Source organism: Ambystoma mexicanum, chromosome 1q (genome assembly GCF_040938575.1).
Source record: "Ambystoma mexicanum isolate Mex_15411 chromosome 1q, UKY_AmexF1_1, whole genome shotgun sequence".
NCBI lineage: Eukaryota > Metazoa > Chordata > Amphibia > Caudata > Ambystomatidae > Ambystoma > Ambystoma mexicanum.
In genome coordinates this window covers 1,452,834,089-1,452,857,873 of record NC_090922.1, presented here as the reverse complement: position 1 = coordinate 1,452,857,873, position 23,785 = coordinate 1,452,834,089, and the positions used below count along the sequence as shown (strand labels likewise).

The following is a 23,785-nucleotide window of genomic DNA, read 5'->3' as shown; positions in this document are numbered from 1 at the left end:
AGTGCTTTGCTCAGTGTACAATGAGGTGTCACATAGAGGAGAAAACCAAACAACCCATCGTACACACGTAGGCAGGGACATACATACCTACACAACGCCCAGAATGTACAGAGGAGAACAACCCCCTACACTACAATCATTCTGAAGATTTCAAAGTAAGTGCTATTCTTGAAAATAGAACCTGATTCATGGAATTGTTAGCACGGTGCAAAGTGACATTGCACTGGTGCAAAGTCACTTTGCACTGCCAACAAACACCCTGATTCACAGATTTGATTTGCAGTGCACTGTCACTTTGCACCGAGCTAAATATTCCATGAATCAGGCCCTTAGTTTCTTTATGCAAACAGACAAAGCGTGCACTGCTTCAGGAATTACTTGCGGCAGCGACTCCCAAACTACAAGCAGTCATAACTCTGAAGAGGTGAATGGGATCAAAAATACTTAGTGACAAAAACAAAGTTTTTTTTTTCGTCATGTAACTCAAGATTTTTTTATTCAAGTTCTTAAGTTTTTGGAATGGAAAGAACGTTTATACGTTTATAATTGTAAAAATGTGGAATTACAGGAGAATTGTTATGGTTAAAAATATGATTACATTTGAGTTGGCTGCCCTGCTCTGATTTTCTTCTGTCCTGGAGAGACCGCTTGCTTGGAGTTTTGGGGTTATTTTCCCAGTCCCACCGGGCATTTATGAAACTTTCCCATTTTCTTATAAGCTGGTACTTTACCGCTGCTGTGCTGTTGTGGCTGGAATGTCTGTGCCCGCCTGCGAGTTCAGCTCAAAGCAGGAAGCGACGTGCACAGGAAGCACAACCTTCGTACAGGAAGGAGGACTTGGAAAGGTGCCGGGCCGCTCCCAACAGCCTATAAGAGATGGGCTAAAAATATACAAACATATTCTTTTCATAACAAACTAACGAAAACGAATTGTTGGTGTTATTTTCGCTTCTACACTGTACTCGTTTTAGTTTGCAAACACTTTCCCTCACCCTGGTTCATGTTTTGAAGTTGAACTGCTGGGAAGAGCATTCTGGTTGCATATGAAAACTGGGTTATAGGTGTCTAACGACTTTCAGTTTGAATTTATGTTTTAATCAGTAGAAGATCCCAATTTTTTCGCTAGGAGTAAAACGGCCAATGTCCAAAATGCTTCTTTCTCACATCCCCTATGGCTGTCTCTCACTCCCACGCTGACCTGCTCTCTCTCCCACACTCACTCCCCTTCTCTCCCAGTCCTGCAGGATGACTTCACTTTCTATCAGCACCCAACTGGCCATTGCTATATTTGCTAATATGCCAGTACCTTTGAAAGGCCAGTGGGGCTGGGGCAGAATCACAGGTTATGTAGTATATTGCGGGTCCTTTAAGAGGCGTCACAGCCAGGAGAGGAGCCAGCCTCAAAACTGTGGTGGGGTTAGATGACAGTTTTGAAAGCTGATCGTGAGTGGACGATTAACCCATTGCGCTTTCAACCTACTCATCACCCTTCCTCCGGGCCAAAGATGCTGAATAGCTTTCCTTTGGCCCATTATATACATGTTTCATCTCAATTCAGAGGCTTTTTAGTTTCGCAAAAATGTGTTGCTCATTGGAGGTGTGGACAAACATTGAGCCAAGCAGACAAGTTTCCGGGGTTCATCGGAGGATAGCACAGGGGCAACATTCTGGTCTTGGTAACAAGACCATGCAATCCACGCTTAGAAACCGAACTCAGGTATTAAGCGTGTTATAAAAAAATCAATAAATCATAACTGTTATATTGATATCGCCTTGACGGGCATTTGCTGCTACTGCCATGTTAATAATTGTTTAAATGTAAATAGTCTGCTATCCCAGGTGAGAAAGTTGACAGGCTCATGCTGTATCACCCGTGGGCAGTGCATCATGGCAGCCGATAACATCCTCAAAATGGCTTGAGCCCTCCCAAGCCAGGGGCTAGCGCCGCCCCTGGTCACATCTAGTATAACACTTGCACGCTCCTTGCGCTTGCCGTGGTTGGCTCATAAGAACAGTTGATTAAGGGGACTCCTAGTCCAGGCGAGGGTCTCCGGACCAGAACAGGGCTGTCTTAATGCTTAGGCTGCACATTTCAGTGCATACTGTATGTCACCCTTGAATGCTATGTTAATAGATCCATTGCCTCACAATCACCCGGGGTTCTTAGTTGTCATAGGAAAGCATAGGACAAAACACTGGTGGCGAGGTTGGTGGCACCTCACGTTTGGAGACGCCCTGACGCTGCAACTATTCACTACACTATTGTGATCTCTACAGGTTGTTTAGGTAGCTCCGAAACCTCATTTTTTTAACCACTTGTGATGCCAACCACCAGCGTGCCAAGGTGGAATTTGTGGATAGCGTGCCTGGCCAACTATCCGAAGACCATCAACGGCTCAGATCTGGCTGTTCTGTGCTCTGTGACCCTGAACCCTGTGGGGAACGACTTGATCAAGTTGCTCCTTGTGCTGCTGTAGTAAACGGGGCGGTGGAAGACGACAGCTCTTCCGCATCAGCAGCCCTCAATTCTCACTATAAACCCAGCTGAATGCTGTTAAAGAACTGTTTGTAATGTGGCAGACCAAGCAGTTGCCAGGGGACTTGGTCAACATTTTTCACGCCCCCCTGAATGAACTGGTCAACACCTGTAGTGCCACTAAAATCGACCAGAAGGTACGCACAGAGATCATGCAGGACAGCAAGTCGATAAAGCGGCGGATCCTGATCATGCAGGAGCCGGTTACATTGGTCAAGAAGACACTGCTTCTGTCTGTATCTGAGTAGCTTCCCAACTTGAGAGAGTCCTACTTCGGCGATGCTCTTGCTGTGGTGGTAATAACACAATTTCACCCAATCACACCGCCTCAGTGCATCTCATATACAGGCCACCCGGCCCCTCCTCCACATTCCTAGAGGACATTTCATCCATCCTAGCCTCCTGCACCAAGCCCAAATCTCAAATCATCATACTTGGCGACCTCAACCTGGGATATCAGGACACAAATGATACCAAAGCCAATGACGTAGCTAGTGTTCTGGCTGACTTCGGCCTCACCCAACATGTTAACGAACCCACCCATATTAAGGGTCGCACCCTTGACTGGGTCTCTGACATGAACTGTGCACTAAAGGTTACTTCTGTTACACCCTGTGCTTGGTCTGATCTCCATAAAATAATATTCTCTATTAACTCTAGTCCATCCGTTGACAAACCCAACCTGGCCCTGCCCACTTATACACGAAACAAGAAGGATATTACGGTTGAGAAACTACTCCCCCTTATCCTCGCGTTACTGAACACGGCCTCCTCCACCTGCTCCGACCCGACTGTCCTAGTTGATACTTATAACCGTGCCATGTCAAAAGCTCTCAACACTATCGCCCCACACAAACTGCGCAAACAGAAACCTTGCAAACATCTTAACTCTTGGTTCACCCCTCACTTACGTGAACTGCGCTTAGCTAAAAGAAAAGCCGAGTCACAATGGAAAAGCTCACCCACTCTATTCAATAGAAACAACCTTACTACCGCCTCCCTCACGTACAAGGAAGCTATCCTTGCTGCCAAAAAAGAAGTGTACAACGTCATGATTACACAAGCTCAATCCAACACAAAGGAACTCTTTAACATCCTTAAGGAACTAGAATCCCCAGTCGCTCCACTGGATACGTGCTGAATGGTGCGCCAATATACAAAAAGCACTACTAAACAAAATTGCCATGCTCCAAGACAAAATCAATTAAAAAAAAGCCACCTCCTGGACTCGGCGGGCAACCCCCAGTCCTACAAAGTCCCAAAGCACTCAATCAAACCTTTCAGCTTCTCACCCCTCACCATAAAGGAAGTTGAGAACATCATCTTGAAACTTAAGCCTTCCAATTGCCAAGGTGACGCCTGCCCGGCTCCGGTCGTAAAGGAAGCGGCTCATGACCTCGCCCCATTCATTACCTCATTTATCAATTACTCTTTCAAATCGGGTGCAGTACCCAACAACCTCAAGGATGCATGGGTCATCCCCCTAATTAAAAAACCTAACCTTGACCCTAGCAATCCCTCCAACTACAGGCCCATCACCACAGTGCCTTACCTACTCAAAATACTGGATCGTGCAGCCTACCTCCAAATCCAGGATTACCTTGACACTAACAACCTACTAGGGATTAGACAATCGGGCTTCCGTCCTAGACACGGTACGGAGACAGCCCTGATTGACCTGAAAACCCAAATTGAGGACCTGAAAGATAAGGGCAAACAAGCTCTCCTGCTCCTCCTCGACCTCTCTGCAGCTTTTGACTTGGTCGATCACCAAATCCTCTGCCATCATCTTAAGATAGCAGCTCACTTCTCTGATGCAGCTACCTCCTAGATCAGCTCCTTCCTGGCAAATAGATCCATGAGGGTCTTCTCATCTTTAGCTGCGGCTGACCCAGCACATGTTCCCTGCAGAGTTCCACAAGGCTCTTGTGTATGGCCCACGTTGTACAACATCTTTACTAAACCGCTCTTTGATATTCTCGACTATCTGGGTGTCTCCTACATGAACTACGCGGACGACACCCAGATACTCATCCCTATCACTGGCGACTATGTAACCAATATCAACGCACTCAACTCAGTTTACTCGGTCATCCAGGCCTGGATGGCACACTATGGCCTTTGCCTCAATGATGAGAAAACTGAGTTACTCATCCTAGGCTCACAGTCCAAACTCACGAAACTGGACCCCAAATACAACTCCTTCATTATTGATGGAAATGTTATTAAAGTCACTAACGTCACGAAAGCACTGGGAATTTACCTAGACTCCACTCTCTCTCTCAATAGACAAACCAACTCAGTGGTCTCAGCATCATCGTACACGTGTAAACTCGTCACAGCCTGTCGCCCCTTCCTGACAACGGCTAATTGCCTGATTTTAGCCAGAACCCTCATCATGTCCATAATTGATTATTGTAGTGCCCTCTATCTAGGGACTAGTCAAAGAAATCTGGATAAACTCCAGGTCACCCAGAACAATGCCATTAGGGCTGCTCTCAACATCCCTAGGCGCTCCCACATCTCATCCACCAGGCGCAACTTACACTGGCTCCCCATCTCATTTCGCATCTCTCTCAAAGCACTTGTGCTAACCCACAAGGCACAAAATAATGCTGCACCTGCTTACCTGTCCATGCGCTTCACACAACATACAGCATCCAGACCCCTGAGATCTGCACAGGCGCACACACTTACCATTCCTAGCTTCAAGCTTCAGACAGCTAGAGGTTTGAGCTTCCCTGTCCTGGCTGCTAAGCTGTGGAACTCCCTACCTCATGATCTTGGGAATGTGCCAGCCATCCATTCCTTTAAAAACAGAACTAAACGCTGGCTATTCGAACAGGATGCACTGGCCTCCACTTTGTAATCATGCTGCTCTCTCCCACAAACTTGTTACTCGCTGTATATACTGTGTATTTGACCTTTTCGCCATTCCGTGATTTACTCATGCTCTTATTTTTGATGTAAATATGTCTATACAATGTAATTTGTACCTATGTCTGTAACACTTCTCTGTAACTACCTTTTCCAAACATGCGCTCTGATGCCCGCGGGCAGGGTGCACAATACAAATAAACAAATACAAATACAAGACCAGGATGCGGCGGCCGGTCATATCAAAGCACCCAGGGATCACAGGGGAGGACCTCCAACTGATACACTTAGCACAGTGTGTAGGTATCTGCACGCTGGATGAAATTCATAGGAATTCCAAACCCCATTGCAAGGTGGTGTGCTACCTTCAAGAAAAGCAAGTTAATCGGCCCATTGACAAAACCATGCAAAGTGTTGTCCTGAGACACTTCCAAATGTTATTTCAAATAAGGGAGCAGGTAGAGAAAGAACTGCTGAAGCTAGAACATATGGGCATCATAGGACAGGTGCAAAGACCTACCGAATGGTTCTCCCCACTGTCAATTACAAAAAGGGCAAAACAACCAGGTATTGTACAAATCTGTGTGGACGTCTCATAGCAGGCTTACATATTTCCTAATGCCATGCAGTAGGTAACTGATGATATTCCGGGTGTCTTCAGTGCACACAACGCTATTCTCATACACGCTAAAGAAAGGCTGAAAGATAATGGTCTGACATTGCATAAGTGTGAAAGTGAAATGTACAGGATGTATGTAGTTATCTTTGGATGGTCATGCACTGTTCATTTACAATCTGGCCTCTCTGACTCGGCTACTGCCAAAGCTTCTGCATGAGAGACCACTGCCTGGAATTGCATTGGCCAGCATCACTATGGCCTACTATGACCCAAAGATGCATACACAGCTAGTTGTTGATGCAAGGCCATGAAGACTGGGGGTTTACTGCTCCAGAGAAAAGGTGATGGTGATTCAATCAATTGCATAGGCCAGTTTGGCACTCACTCCAGTAGAGCAGCAGTCTTTATTGATAGAAAAAAGAAGCCATTGCGATATTTTGGTACTATTGGCATCTAGAGGCGTCCACTTCAGATTGAACCAGGGATTCCTGCATCTGCAGGAATGACGATTTGAAGTGGAGTATTGTCCTTGGGCAAGCAACCTGGAGGATTATCAAGCCAAGGCCTCTTAGACACAGCCACTAAGGCACAAAGAAAAGTGGCTCACCAAACAGAGGAACATTTCTGCCCAATCAAGGAAGGCGCTCAACCCATGATGATCAAAATGGAGGAGACGCAGTAACCCACGCAGCAGGAATAGTGTTTGCAGGTGCCTATTCATGCCAAACTGATTGGTTGTTGGAAACAAATTCTGGCTGAAATTGATGAACATTCAGCATGTGCTGTACGCTTTGCCAGAGAAGCATGCATTGGTGTACCACAAACATTGAACACCAGAGAGCACTTGCAGATCATCACGGCATTGTGAACACTTTAGCAACAATTCGTGAAAAGACCTGGTTACCTGGGTTCATTGGACTTATGGTAATGCAAGTGGCCGGATGTCTACCATGTACAGCAGCCGGCCTTTGTGACAAAACAGCTGCAGTCATAAGTAATTAACGTAGTAAGACACCATGGGAAAAGATCATTGGGGCTTTTGGTCGTTTTCTGGATGTTCAACACCTACTGGTAGTGGTGGAGGAATTCAGGAGATACACAGAGGTCCATATAGTTAATTCCACTGCCACTGAACCAGCACTCTGGAAATTGGGGCTGATACCAGTGGCTCATGGAGTGTGGAAGGAGAGCAAGACTGAAAATGTACCCCTTTATCGGCAAAGGAGTGAAGGTCATACTTAGAAATGTAGGAATCTGACACCATAGGGGAAGTCCTTGGTGACCACAGGCCAATGGGGAAGTAGAGCTTCATGAGAACAATACATAGGACTTTGCAGGTTGCAGTGGAGCAGTCTCAGCACTCTGATCAGGCTATCTACCAATTCTTGTGAAGACCTCACTTATCCACGACATGCGAAGCATCTGCCCTGATGCTGGGGCTGGCTGGCCCCACAAGGGCTTCTGGGACAGGACGAGGGTGAAGGAAGCAAATGAAATGAAATGGAAAATGGAGAAAAGAGAGGCATGGCCCTGACCATTTAGTTTGGAGATCCTGCTAATAACAGATCATAATCCCGGAGTACGTTCAAAGCTCTTCCCTCGACAGTTAGTTCAAGAAATGGCAATGTGGTCACTGTTCCGAGAGAGGACACCTGTGCCACTCGGAAAGGGTCATGGTTTAAGAAAGTCAAAGGACATGGCAGATCAGAAGGCGCAACAACGTCCACCCTCTGTATTAATCACCAGGTGCAGCAAAGTGACGCTGGTGATGGCAACACACTACCGGTGACCAGTCAACTGCCATATAGAGAGGAAAAGAAGCTGACATGGGTGATCAAACATCCTGAACAGCGACTTTACCAGACATGCCCATGGGCGATGGGTGGAGGGGAGGGAAAACACAGGGCAGATGATCACTGAGAGAAAGGTATTCCAAATACCAATTGAGACTGCACCCGCTTCCACCGAACAAAGCTAAGGGGGCACAAAGTGTATGTTAACGACTCAGTGTCGGAACACCTGGGGTGAGTAAGAAACTCTAAGGGCATTCTGGGGACTTGAATTCTATTTTTGGGAGGAATGTTATGTAGTAGATGGGGACATTTTGAAGGGCAGCAACCATTATGACTCTAGAGCCCTTTAGTTGTCACAAGAGAACAGTTAACACAGGGATGTTCCCGCGTATTTGAGGGATTTTGCACCAGTAGGCCTTATAAAAGCTTTGGTTCCTCAATTCATGCAGGCTATATAGCACTGATTATTGCTTCATGAGTAATTCATGTACCTCACAATCGCCTACACCACTTGGTGTTCATTGGCAGGTACGAAACACAACAATGGGCTCAGGCCTTGTAAGTCTTAACAAAGAAGTGATGGCTGGAAGGTTTAGAACTAATCTTAATCTGAATCTGTTAGTTGTCTCCACGACCACCAATCCGGTTTCAGAGCGGCCAGAAGCATGGAAACTGCTCTCCGGAACATCAGTGAAGACCTACTCTCTAACCTTGATTCTAAAATTCCGTCTGTCCTCATTCACCTCAATATTTCTTCTGCATTTGATACAGTCAACCATGCCATCCTGCTCAATCAGTTCTGTGATAACCTGGGTATGACTGTTCAGGCCCTGGTCTTGCTGACCTCCTTTCTCACTGATCGACCCACTCAGGTCCAACTGGGGTCTTTCCTCTCTTCTATCTCTCTCCCTCTACTTGTGGTGTTCCCCAGGGGTCTAACCTTTCTCCCTGGCTGTTCAACCAATACCTGGCACCTCTTGCCCACCACATCGCTGCTCTCTGCTCCTACTTTCAGTGTTATGCGGATGACACCCATCTCTCATTCAGGCTCTCCTCGGCCGCCCTCTTCTCCTTCTCTCATTCCAGATGTCTGGCCGCAATTCAGGAGTGGTGTGCCACCAATGATCTCTGCCTTCATGCCATTAAGGCTGAGATCCTCCACATCAGAACACCAGCTCCCTCCTTTCCTCTCTCTGGCCACCCACTCTGGGCCATCTTCCTGCTCCTACCTGTGAGGCTAAGAACCTCGGGGTCATCTTCGACTCCACCCGCTCAGTCTGTCCTCACATCTCTGATGTCTCTCAGAAGTCAAACTATCAGCTGCACCTCCTCAGAGGTATTCGTCCTTTCCTCACTTTCCCCCAGAAGCTCACTGTCCCCAGAGCTCTGGTCGTCTCTAGGCTGGACTACTGCAACAACCTTTTTCTAAATCATCCTGCCTATACTCTCTATCCTATATAACTTATCCAATACAGAACTGCAAGACTTGTCCTTGGCCTCAAGTCCCTGGATTGTATCTCTCCAGCTCTGAAATCTCTTCTTTGGCTCTCGTTGGCGGCAAGGATCAAGTTCAAGACCCTCTGCATCATCAACAAGGCTTTCTGGGGACTGGGACCGCACTACCTCCAACTCTCTCGTCCTAAACCTCTCCATTCTCAAGCTCTCTGCTCATCCACCTCCAACTCTCTCAGGGTCAGTTGCTTTTGCAAGCAGAGAGTTGGGGCAGATCTCAATCTTTGGCTGGAGCCTCCTCTGGAATAGCCTCCCTGCCTCTCTCAAACTTGAGCAGAACCATCTCCGGTTCAGGAAGCAACTCAAATCCTTCCTCTTAAGCTTCTGCTTTCTTTCTTCCTCTCTCCTGCTGATGTCCCATCTGCTCCATGCACTGGTCACCTGGCCACTCTCTGAATTTAGGACCAGGTTCCTACATGTCCATGCACCTTGCACTGTCTCTTGGCTCCCCCAGCACTTGTGGTCTGTATCTGCAACGCTACCGTCTCTTCTCTCTGGATTTATGAGCCACCTGTTGGCTGCACTTTCTTATTTCCATGCACTGAGCCACCTGCTGGCCACACTTGGAGCTACCTGCACTTCTCCCCCCCCTCGGTTTTTCTCCCCTTCCACTTCCCTGCACTTGCACAATCTGAATAACACAAGGCCTAGTAAGATCGTTGTTTTGTCCTCCCTCTGTTTCCCCCTCCTTGTGCCTTCGCGCCTAGAAACACTTGTGTACAGGCGCATTATAAATGCCATATGATATCATCATAGCATTACAGAAAGGGGAAAGACCATATGCAAATCAGGCTTGGTCCCACCCCCAAAGGGGCAGTCCAGCTCGAACTGCTAGGTCACATCCCTTCTGCACGAGACCACAAGTATCCCCAGTCATGTTTCAGCCTCATTGGGCGTCATCAGTGAGGAGTACAGGGACGTCATTTAGGGGTCGCCAGAGGTTGCAACTGCGACCTATGAGGTCTCCCTTGAAACCTCTTAAAATAATTGTTTAATGCAAGCTCCTGGGCTGTGGCCAGCACCATGTGGCTCTTTACTTCTGGAGTGGCTGGCTTTCTTGTTCAGGTCCCTTAAAAAAATAAGAAAAATAAGAACAGGAGTGCCACATGTCTAACACTCGGCGCTGACTCTAAATAAGAAAAAATAGGAATACCAAATAATGTGTCTTTCTGGAATTCTATACAATAATTGCTAGACTCATTAAAGGTTTATTTCTAGCACACTTCAGGGGGTGAGTCACTGATTTAGCTATTCTTAAGCGCCTCAACTCAGCCTTTGATCCTTCTGAGGTCGATAAATGAGTACCAACACAGGTTTGGTGATATTGGGTGTATATTTTTTCTATATAAAACACTTAAGCGTAAGTGCTATATAATAACACATCATTATCATTTGGCCTTGGACGTCTGCTTGCATTCACAGTAATTTGGTAATATGGGCCTTTACACACTGATCTTAAGGATACATATGGCTGTCCATTCTTGTACGAAATGTACATCACATTATAGTGATATCGTAACCATATTTTGCGCAGTGTACAATGCTATGTGATGCCACTTCCTGTTTTGTCAACGGGTGAAAGGTTGTGTTCCATCGATAACCGTGATATTACTTCTGGGTGGGGTCAAATGACATCACTTTCTGTGATGTCATCAGGGGTCAAGGATTGTGTGATGTCACTTATGCTACCCCTGGGATTTTGGTGAAATGACGTCCCTGGAGGTGGAGCTAGGCCCAGCAGGCACGGTACATACATCTAGACCTACCTGCCACTCGGGGTGACAAAGAAAAAACAAAGAGGTGATTAAGTCTTACCAGCTTCTCAAAGGCACCAGAATTCTCAAAATCTATGCATTTCCTTTAATGCAATCCTAATAAACAGATTAAATATAAACAAAGGCACCTTTCGGTTATCAAATGTGCCCTTTCTCGAGTCTTGGTGCTAACAGAATTGGTGGGTTGGTATTGCTATCTGTGCATAAAGAGGATGCACGCACGAGGTAGTGTTCTGTAGTGTTCTGTTGCCGAAAAAAGTGAATTTAGTCATTTAGGGTGGATCATTTAAATCTAGATATTTACTAGGAAGGCGTACCCACATATCGTACAGATATACCAATTTGAATGTTACTCTAACAATGAAGCGCATAGGGTGGGATGTTTGGCTCTGTGCTGGTGCATGAGTCGGAGCCACAATGGGGACAGGATGCTGAAATGAAAGTATCATTTTTGGTTGAATTCTCCAGTTGGGGAGGAGTAGAACTGGTTCCATGTCGCTGCCTAAACTTGTGTGAATTTTTAAGTTTCATTGAAAAGCCAGTGGAGGGGAAAATATAATTTTATTAACAGTAGAGTATATTTCCCCTCTCAAGCTCTTTGCTCCTCTACTTCTAATACCTTCAGGGTCAGTCGTTTTTCAAAGAAACGAGCTGGGGGTAGATATCTGTCTTTGGATGAGGGTAGATCTCTGTCTTTGGCTGGGGCCTCCCTCTGGAACAGCCTCCCTGCCACTCTGAAACTTGAGGAGAACCATCTCCAGTTCCGGAAGCACCTCAAGATCTTCCTCTTTGCTTCTGCCTTCGCCCCCACTCTCCCCATCTGATCTTTTCTCTCTCTGCATCGTGCACTTGGCCACCCTCTGTCCTCCGGGACCAGGTACCTACTCACCCTGCCAGCCTCCTGCCCTGTTTCCGAACCACCCATTGCACTGGGGTCTGTACCTGTACCCATACAGTCCCCCACCCCTTTCTTTTCTTTCTGCACATATCAGACATACCCCACCTGCTGCCTTAAACACAGCACTTGCCACTTGCTGGCTGCACTACCACCGTTTATTGCCTTTATTATTTATTTATTTTTACTTATGTATTATTATATCTGTTTCTCCTCTGCTCCGCACTTTCCACTTCTTCTCCCTTCCATGCACTTTTGCCCTTTCCCTCTCCCATGCACTTGCGCGTTCTCAATGTCACTGGGCCTAGTAAGATCGTTGTTTTTTTCTCTCCTGTTCCCCTCCCGTGCCTTGTTGCGCTCAGAAAGTCTAGTGCACGAGCGCGATATAAATAAAATATCATAAAACATCATATCATTATATTTCATCATAATGAAAGAGACATTCTCGATTGCATTGAATATAAAAACTTGACTACTATTATAAGTGCTTTATTATACCAGGAACCGCTTGAATCATTACTAAACATCTTTATTTTCTGTTTGCTCCAGGTTGGCACCTGCAAGTGATCCTGCTCTTCTGCGTTCTTCTGAGCTTGAAGGAGACAGTCCATGGAACCGGAGAGGAAACATGCATTTGCAGCACGGTCACGAACTTCACCTCCTTTCAGGAGGACCCCGTCACCGAGGCCTGCTGCCTAAACTTCACTGGGCTTGCCATTGAGCTCCTGGAGTGGAGGCTCCTCAACGGAGTAGCAGGACTGAGGGAGATCGACCTCTCAAACTGCGGCATATCGCACATGGACAATGCGGACTCCGCTCCCAGGACGTTGAAAGCACTGCATCTGAATGACAACCTCTTGAAAAAGCTCCCGGCCGATTTCCTCAAGGATTCCCCTAGCTTGAAGACCCTTCATCTGGAAAACAACATCCTGACCGACCTGCCAACGTCATTTCTGGAAGCGTCAAATGAAATTCAAGATGTCTTCTTGGACTTCAATGACCTGTCCTCCATTCCATCCGGGGTATTCAAGCCCTCTCTTGTTCGACTTGGTTTCTCCAACAATAGCTTGGAATGCACCTGCTCTTTGTACACTAACATTGAGAAGTACCTGTCCGACAACACAAGCAACTATGTGCTTGTGGACTTAACTTGCAACAGCCCCAAAAACCTCTATGGTGTGAACGTCCATCAGGTCAAGAAAAGCGTCCTCTGCAAATCGCACCGCCTCACTGCGCTTTTCATCTGCCTCCCCCTCTTGCTGCTCTTGGGGATCACCTGCTGCTGCTTCTGCTCCAGAGAAAAGAAAGATAGTTTCCACGTCACCCGGCAGCAGTGCCACCTGGCCACGGTGGAGAGGAACGGGTGCAAGAACTTGATAGATAACCACCAGTACATGCAGTGCGACAGGTCCGTCCCTTCAGAGAAGGAGACGAACGAACTTGTGAGGAACCAGATGCTAATGAAGCCGTCCGCAGCACTGCTGGGAAGCAACCGAGACCTGTACGAAGAGGTTGAGATTAAGGTTGGTACGTCGGCTGACCCACTGGTGGCCAGTGAGGGAACCCTGTACAAGGAGATGCCCGATGTGAAAATAGTAGCAGCGGAGGATGAAGAAAGAGAAAAAGAAGAGGAGGAGGAGGAGGAAGTGGCAGCAGGAAGTGAAGCGGAGGCTGAGACTGTTAGCGTGACCGAGGTTCTAAAGAGCTCTACAGACCGCGAGAAGCTCTATATGAACCAGTCAACAGATTATTACAACCTTGTCCCAGCCATCGAGCTGGATGACTCTGACCATTTTGAGTATGAGAGCATCGACCTTCAGTGACCGTGTCACCCTGGAACCTTGATGCGATGTCCAACCGATGGGAGGCAACTGGACGATGGAGGATGACCATTTGAAAGTGGTATCTGGAGAAAAGTAGGCCACCACCACGAGAGCCTTAGGGATTGAGCTAGCTGAGAAAAACAGCCTAACGTTGAAACCTCCAAAAGACCAAAGGTCCTTCCGACACAACTCCAAATACCAACAAAGCGATTTCACTGGGGCTGGGAGAGCGGTTAGCGGTTGAGTCTTGCGCAATGGCTGCAGCGGCAGCACTTATATCAGCAGTACAAATGACTGCCCACACAAGGGCGTTGCACAAGATAACATGATTGTCAACATATGCAAGGGTGTGGTGGGATTGATACAATATGAGGCAATACGACCTGTGGCAACGACAATGTCTACTGCGTAACGTAAAGTAACAGCCTACCTATACCACTGGCATAACAATGCCGGGTTGTTTCACTCACTGTGTCGCTGAGTGCAGTGACTCCAGCTTAGGCCGATACAACTGGGAACATCACTCATGTGTGTGTAGGCATCTGGAAGAGCACACTTCTTATCAACCTGAACTCTAGCGTTGCTTCACCAGCCCTTTCATCAAACTTACTCCTTGCAGGTACACTGGGCTTTGGAGAAAGGGCTCATCTGGGTCTTAGTGAGTTTGCAATTGGTATTGGAGAGAGCCTGTGGGGAACGTTAGTGCAGCATTCCATAGACGGAAGTGTGCCACGGTCAATGTGAAGAAAAATGGCCCCAGTAGAAGACAGAGAAAGAAGTTAACTCATACTCCACTATGGCACGACCAAACGAATTGAGAACAATTTGTCAATAGGAACGGCAGGAAATTCCATGTAGCTGAAGCTAGTGATGGGAGCATGATGGTTGAGATCCATTGTACCCGGGATTGAGACTTCAGCTCTGGTAGGGTCACACTGTGTGATCCTAGATCAGTGCCTACATTAAGGACCAGCAATGCTCAGTGATTCCATGCACCCTATCACTGCCTGCCCAGTGAGTAGTAGAATCTGATCACTGCACTACATGCATCTGTGCGCTCACATAAATTCTCTCTACACGGATGTGACATTACCCTAGGTTTGCCCGGGACAATAGCTCGTGCCCCCAACACATAGGTGGGTGATCCTAGGGATTTACAGAAGCTAATCTCTATCATTTCCCACCTCCCTTGAAACCCTTCACGACGGCTGAACCATTCGTAGGCTATCCGTTCCCAGTCTCACCTCCTTTGAAACCATTCACGACGGCTGAACCAGTCGTAGGCTATCTGTTCCCAGTCCCACCTCCCTTGAAAGCTTCCACGACGGCTGAACCTGTCGTAGGCTATCCATTCCCAGTCCCCTTGAAACCTTCCATGACGGCTGAACCAGTCGTAGGCTATCCGTTCCCAGTCCCACCTCCCTTGAAACCTTCCACGACGGCTGAACCAGTCGTAGGCTATCCGTTCCCAGTCCCACCTCCCTTGAAACCTTCCACGACGGCTGAACCAGTCGTAGGCTATCCGTTCCCAGTCCCACCTCCCTTGAAACCTTCCACGACGGCTGAACCAGTTGTAGGCTATCCGTTCCCAGTCCCACCTCCCTTGAAACCCTTCGCTTTAGTTCCTGGCGGCTGAACAAGCTTAAGGCTTTCCTCCGCAGATGTGGTTGGGTGCACAAAAACTTCAGTGGATTGTGTTGGATCCTTGAATTAACAATAGATGCTCCCAGCCACCGCATCTGTATTGTAACCACCCATCCTTCCCTGGGCCAATAATTGAGCAAGGGCCCATGGCTCAGGAGTGTAATCGTCTCAAGTGAGTCTTGAAGCCGGTATTGTCACGATGCAGTGAAATACAAGTGATAATGTATCATTCACTGGTGCAGGCCTTGTGTATGCTGAATTGTGCCCCCATGAGAACGGGAACAAGTTAGATGTATTAATAACAATATTTATTAGGTTATATTACAAAATCTATTCCTGGCGGTGGCCCATGTAGTATCTGTGAATCCAAAACACCTTGAAAACACGCCAGGGTAAATGTGAAGATACCGGGCACCTCTGGGTCCCCGCTGCAGCCCATCGGTGTCTGGTGGTAGATACTCCTAACTCCCGGGAAAGTCATTGGGCGTCACAGGGCCATTCAGCAGTGCATTGTTGCACCCACCGGGTTTCTGTAAACTCCAGTCCGAAACACATCATGCATTGCATTCATAATGTTTGGGGCATCACACCCTGCTTTGCACTGTCCAGGCAGGGGTGTGAGTATGTACTGACTTGAATCCCGCTCTGATTGTTCCATTGACTTGGCCAAGGCATGTACTTCCACCATGTGTCAAGAAGTCACAGGGCCATGATGCCGTGAAATGCCCCGATGGACGAGCCAACGGACCAGCTACTTGGAAGCCTCCTCATGTCCTGATTGTAGATGCTTGCATCAGGACTACCAGGTCAGCATTTGCGACTCTGTCCTTTGAGGAAGATGGATCCAACTTGCCGATCTAATCAAAGTAACCAATGCCTGTATGTCCTGAAGCTAGGCTCACCGTAGCCAACACTATGTGCGTGTACAGCTAAGCATCATCGCCATTACTAATCCCTGAGAGTCCCTGAAGCTAAGCACCATTGCCATAACCAACATGTGTGTGGCCTGCTGCTGTGATCACTGTAACCGACACCAACTGACGTCAAGCATTCAAGATGGTCGTAATTAACCCCGCTGTGTCCTGCAGGATCTCCTTGTCCAACACTGTTAGTCCATGCGGCGAGGCACGATCACCATAACTAACCATCATGCATCCTGTGGCTATGATCGCTGCACCTAAAACTGTGTGTCCTGCAGCCAAACGATATGTCCGTGACTTTCCCTTGTGGGTCCTGTAGCTATGACCACTGTAACCAATGCTGGTGTGTCCCTGTACCTATGTTCTCCTTAGCCGATATCCTGCAGCTACGCGCGATGATGGTATCTGATGACCATGTGCCTCCACGGCTATGATCAGCGTAAGCAGAGACCTTGTGTCATGTAGGCAGGATACTGGTGCATCACTAATCAAGACTGTGCACTCTTACATATAGGATCCAGACTGTGTATTTATTTGGTTGAACATATGTACGTACCCTGAATCCTGGTGCCAATAGAGTGTGATATGATACGATAAGTCATTTATAACTCGCCTGTACACAAGTGTGAAAGAGCTGAGTGATTCTTCTATAGATGCCTGTAAGGTATGGACAGTTCTAAAGCAGGTAAAGGGTAGACCATCCAACTCCCATCACAAGGCTTATTATCAAACACCTCTTATTGATTCAAAAGGCTTGCAATGGAAAACAAAGATAAACAGAAGAGGAGGGGGTGCACCATCCCGTTTTTGGCGACAGCTAATCTTGGTGGAAATTGACCAGGCTAGCTGCAAATGGTTTTGACCATCTCTGGCAGCACTGGGATCCAGAGTTGGGTATATGAAGGTGGTCTATGGGAAACTACACCAGAGAAAAGACTCCTGAAGCATTGTGGGATTCCTGTTCAGGGAGGTGAACTGTAAATTCCCCCAAGATGGGCCACTTCTTTGCCTAAATAAACCCTGCGCCCCATGGCGCGCGACCACGTGTACATATGCAGTGCTCAAAGTAGCAGACTACCTTCAAGGGCGTGGGGAGGGTGAGGATACTTATGCTCATGGTGAGAAGAGTTTTTAATGACAAGTGCCTTACCTGTGACGCAATGTGTGCAAATACGAAGGTAACCAGCAGGGGGCGTCCCCTTTCAGATCAATAGGAGCGTTTGGTTTTGTTCCCCTTACCTGACTGAAAGTGTGCCCGAGTTACTGAAAGAGCCCTTTTCTGCATGAAATCTGCTATGTTGTGCTTATTGTCCTTAACCTTCGCCCCCGCCCCTCAACACCACAGCAAAGTGGGAAACAATGATGACGTTTGTTTGTGTATCATGATGAAATAATGTTTTGGGTGCTGTACAGTTTTGCAAATGTGTCAGATTTTCAGGCGTTGGTGTTGCTTTTCCAGCCAAACAAGCATATTTCATGAACTTGATGAAATATTTCGGGGAGGGTCGGTGCCTTAACAGCGAGGACTGGTACAACCTGTGCATCTATAGACTCAGACACACATCGCTGATGCCCACCTGCAGAACGTGAAAATGGAGGACCAGCCAGAAAAGCGCATGGCTACACTGTGTGCAATGGGATTTGGGTGACACGTGATTTAAAGTGTGTGTGTCAGTGTGTGTGCGTGCATTCGTGTGTGTGTGCGTGCGTGTGTGTATGCGTGCGTGTGTGTGTAAATGAGTAAGTGAACCTGTTAACATTTCTAACTTATCTAAGTTACTCATCTCACTAAAAGTCCCTCAGTCACTGTATCTGTTAGACAGAATGTGAAGTCTTAAACATGAAAATTACCCTAGGTAAATTAACAAATATAAGCTACAGTATTCCAAAATTGGAGGCAAAGGGGTGTGTGCTGTATTTTGATAACCATACGCCACCTGCACCCTTTTGGCCGCCCAGCCTCTAACATTTAATCAGCGATGTGATAATAGTGTTTGTGTTATCCCTCCTGCCCAGACGGGCCTCTTAGCATTTTGATTGGCTGATGACTGCACCATGAACTCCGCTTTCTTTGCAGCAGCCCTTCCCTAGCTAAACATGGCCACTTGGCAATGGAAGGATTAAAGGAAGGTTTTATGGTGCAGAGCCTGAGACTTTTGCCAGATCTTGTGCAAACCTCTCTCTTCGTGTCACTACCTCTGTGCTACGTGGCGGGCGAAGACAAATAATACCCTTCCCCCCACTTCTGTTCCATTCAAGAGAATAGCCTACCATAAAAGGCCGGCCAATCAGACCAGCTCCAGAGGGCATTGTGCCAGTCTTTGGATAGCTTATGTAGCTCTTATATGTGCCACAGGGCCCAAGCATTGAGCCGATGAAATGGACTTGCTGTCGTACAACTAAGATAAGAGCCAATGGTATTGCCCCATGATAGGTCATGAGATCAGCAACATAATGCAATGGCCCCATGATAGATCATGAGATCGGTGACTCAATGCTATCACTACATGATAGATTATGAGATCAACGTATCAATGCCATCGCCCCATGATAGGTCATGAGATCATTGACTCAATGCTGTCGCCCCAGGATAGGTCATGAGATCAGCAGCTTAATGCCATCGCCCTATGATAGATCATGAGATCAGCGACTCAGTGCTATCACTGCATGAGAGATCATGAGATCAACGACTCAATGCTATTGCCCATGATAGGTCATGAGATCAGCGACTCAATGCTATCGCCCAATGGTAGGTCATGAGATCAATGACTCAATGCTATCACCCCATGAGAGGTCATGAGATCAGCGCCTCAATGCTATCGCCCCATGACAGGTCATGAGATCAGCGGCTCAATGCTATCACTGCTTGATAGATCATATGACATTAACATTTTTAAAGACCTTTAAAGACCGAACATCAAAAAGACTGATTTATTACGGTTGTTTTTTGTGCGGCCTTCAAAAGTAGAAGTATCACACTACAGGGGGGGTGTACCCCACCAGATCCCTCTCAGGAAGCCAACCCCTGCTTGCCCCCACCCTCTCCCACGCTGGTGGGTTTTCTTAGAAATTGAGGGGTTTCACTCCCCCAGCCCTCTTTTTTACTCTCCTGCCTTTTTCTGCTAAAGCATTCCCCACAACCCCCACCCCAGACACACTGATTCACACACACAAACATGCACGTTTACCCACTCCACTGCCCGCTCCCTTCCACACTACAAACATTCCCCATCCTTCCACACAGACACAAGCTGACAGGCACACACACACAATCTCACAAAATCCCCCAAAACGTACCTGGGAAACCCGCGTTGCTCTCCTCTTCCAGCCCGGCCACTCCTATCTGCCTCTGCACGCACTCATGTGTGGCAGGGGCGCGACAGTTCAATTTAGAAAGACAGCTTGGGGTCGTCTCCCATTGGTCTTTCTATAGTGGTCTTTTTTAATTAATTTTTGTAAACAATTATTTCACTTAGTTCTGATTATAGGATCAGCTACTCAATGCTATCAATGTATGAAAGATTCAGGAAGTCAGCTACTCCATGATATCGCTGCATGATATATTATGAGATTGGCTACACAATGATATGGCTGCATGATAGATTCATGAGATCAGCTACTCAGTGCGATCACTGTATGAAGGCTACATGTCGTCAGTTACTCAATGATATTGTTGCATGATAGTCCATGAAATTAGCTGTTCAATGCTATCGCTGGGTGATAGAGCATGAGATCAGCTACTTTGTACTATTGCTACATGATAGATCCATGAGATCAGCTACTCAATAAGATCGGTGTATGATAGATCATGAGATCAGCTACCCAATGCTATCGCTGCGTGATAGATCATGAGATCAGCTGCTCAAAGCTATCGCTGCATGATAGATCATGGGAGCAGCTACACAATGCGTTCCTCGCATTATAGATTCATAAGATCTGCTGCTCAATGTTATTGCTACTTGTATGATAGATGTATGCAATCATATATGCAATGCTGCAGCTGCTTGATAGATTATGAGATCTGCTACTCAATGCTATCACTGATTGATAGATTCATGAGGGTGGTCAGTCATAATGTAGAATGCAATAATGTAGAAAGTCAAAATGTCGAATTTTTTTTTTAGAAAACAATAATGTCGAAAAACAATAATGTCGAATTTTTTTTTTAGAAAACAATAATGTCGAAAAACAATAATGTCGAATTTTTTCTACATTTTTTAGAATTTTTTCGAAAAAAATTAATAAATATATATATAATTAAAATGTGTTGAGTATGAGGGTGGTGGGGTGGTGGGGGGGTGTCCGGGGGTTGTTGGGTGAGGGGGGTTGGGTGGGGACCCCCCTCGTAAATGATACTCTTCTTGTTTATTTATTTATTGATAGTGCTAATTGACATTTTTTTTCCGACATTTTTTTTTCGAAAAATTGACTCTTTTTATTATATGTATAGGTTTTCGACATTATTGTTTTCTACATTTTTTTTTCTACATTTTTTTCTACATCATGACTATAAACCATTCATGAGATCAACTACTCAATGCTATCGCTGCTTGATAGGTTCATGAGATCAGTGACTCATGATAGATTCATGAGATATATTACTGCTACCTTCGAGACAAGGACCATTCAGGTTACTTTCTTACTGAACATGGAGACCTTCCCACAGCCCTAGCACTGAAAGCCAACATAATTAAAATGTATCCCATCACTTAAGATGCGTTAAAGGGCCATGTGGACGGCCCTTTAACACTATAACTGCCTACAACTAGGTGTTTGCAGAGCCCTACCAGCGGGGAACATTGGGATAGCCATATATGAGCACTGGAATACTATCTGGATCGCCCCAAATCCATATGCAAATTATATTGTACTGGATAATCCAGCTCTTTTAAAAGCCATACAACCAGCTCGGAAGCGCCACCACTGAGAGCCCTCGGGATGGTCCATGCCCGAGTATCCATAAGTATGGGGCAACACATTCTTCCACTGAGCCGTCTTTCACCTGGGAGTTCTGGGAGTGTGCCGTAAGAGGCCTCTCATGGCTGCGGAGTTGAGTGCAGCTCCATGGCTGTTTCCACACAAGCATCCGCTTCAGAGTGACTTACACAGGTGACGGTACAGCCCTGCCAACAGCAGTATATCACTGTGTTCTCCTGAATGTACATTTACCATTGGGATTTTAAAGGTAAATAAAACTCTTCTGAGATACATTTTGATACATGCACTTGCATGTGCTGACTATGGATGGATAGAACTGTCAGCAGTACAATGCCAGATCCAGCGGTCCTACCTCTCTACCACTGACCCGCTACACAGACGGCACAACTCCAGCACTACACATAGTACTGATCCAAAGATCTAGCACTGAAGAGTTATATGGGTTCAAGAGCACTAGCACTGAACTGTTATAGAGGTCCCATCTCTTCACCACTGATCCATTACACAGATCACACAAATAGTGCACTATACAGCGTTGAGCCGATCCAGAGCTCCACACTGATACGCTTTACAGGTCCACATCTATACCTGTGGGCAGTCTGGGCTCTAACCACCACAAACAAAGGCCCACCCCCACAAGGAGGGTCTTCAACCCCCCCCTCCATCACCCTGTCCATTTCGTTGGGACCTCTCCCGCTGCACAGCACTGCCACCACTCACTTCCCCTACCCACACCGTTTACTTCGACTGGCACTAGTGACTTCCTCAGATGGTTTACTTGCTGCTAAACCCAGAAACCTTATGCAGTGTGCAACGCACAACGTGATGCAGCTCTTAGTGCATCAGGCTTCCAGAGAAGCAGAATGGAGACCGTAATCACCACTGCACTTGTATACAGGGTAAGGAGCTCCAGCCCTGAACATCTCCCGACCCTAATACATACCCCACAGTCATCTCTACCACCACAGGTCCCAGAGCTTCTCCAACGAACCACTCCACATGTGCTAGCACTCGTCTTCTCACCACTATACAGGTCAGCACTTTTACCATTGAGCAACTAAACTTTGCAGACCTGTATAATTCATTACTTCTACTGAGCCATTTTACAGACTCAACATCCCTGATACATATCCCACACTGCTGAAGCTTTACAGAGGGTCCTCAGCTCTGGCACATATATATTATTTTTTTTTAATTATTTTTTTTTTACTTTATTGTGTATGGTTTACAAAAGAAATCGTTACAAAAAAATCCTTAAATAAGAACAAAAAAAATAAGGGATCATACATTACTGTTACATTGCAAATTGATTTCATTTCATTACCGATATGATAAGAAAACACATAAAGATCCACATATCCTTTTTCCATCAGTAAGAAATATATTTAAAAAATCATTTAAAAAATTCAGTGCACATTAAAATTGTCGACAGTTTTTGATAATTAAAAGGAAAACATTCCCTTTACATAAAAAAGCGAATTTAGCAGCAGTATCAATTAAAGTTCCAGAGTTTGTATGCATACATGATAGAATTGATAGAATATAGAGATAGAATTCATCAAACAAATTAATCAAGTGGGAGGGGGATACAGATCAATAGACTTAATAAAATCCGCCACAGCGAGCCCATCTTTAATTTTAGAAATATATATATATATATATATAGCCCACCTTCCAAACACTGAATGCTTATAATGGCCCACAGCTCTGGCATGAAACCATTGTAGATTCCCCAAGCCTATCATTGAACCATTGTACTGGTCTCACAGCTGTATCAATGACCTATAATAGAGGTTCCCCAAACCTACCATTGAACTATTGCTCAGTTGTACCACTGAACCATAATATAGGTCTCCCTGACCGACCATTGAAGCATTGAACATGTCCCCCAGCTGTACCACTGAACTATAATACAGGTCTCCCTAGACCTACCATTAAACCATTGTACGGGTCACATAGCTGTACCACTGAACCATAATATAATGGAATTGTGAATGTTGACATGTCCCACGCTTGGATGAAATCGTGAACATTAGCCTGAATCGCATCTAGATAGAAATGCAAATGTAAATCTTAGCATGCCACACACGTATGTCACTGTACACCATGCTGTTGCTATATATCTGTATGCCCCCCTCCTGTCACTGTATGCCCAGCCCCCTGTCTCTGTGTCTGTGTGTCGCTGTGTTCCCTGCCATCCTGTTCACATGCCTGGTCTCGGGCTCTTTAAAGATAAAATCACTACTCTTACTCTCTACTATACTCCATCATACAACTAGAACACAGCTATACCCCTGATAAATTCGGCATAGCTGCTCACATACGAATACTACCCCATGAACACTTCATCACCCTAATAAAACGCAGCTATCAATGACATTCCGGCCTAGTTACTCACGTAAGCGTCCTTCAGGCCTAACGCAGTCAGAACCCAGTCTGGGCGTCCACCCACC

The 23,785-nt window shown here is 46.3% G+C and overlaps 1 protein-coding gene across 1 annotated transcript in view; it reads left to right on the top strand.

The window, feature by feature from the left end:
- LOC138549495 (uncharacterized) overlaps nucleotides 1-20,666 on the top strand; it is a 177,433-nt gene extending 156,767 nt beyond the window's left edge. Inside the window, exon 2 of the mRNA XM_069642348.1 lies at nucleotides 12,557-20,666. Coding sequence (XP_069498449.1) covers nucleotides 12,557-13,830 — 1,274 coding nt within the window. The 3' untranslated portion in view covers nucleotides 13,831-20,666. The remainder of the gene's footprint in view (nucleotides 1-12,556) is intronic.
- Nucleotides 20,667-23,785: the final 3,119 nt, after the last annotated feature.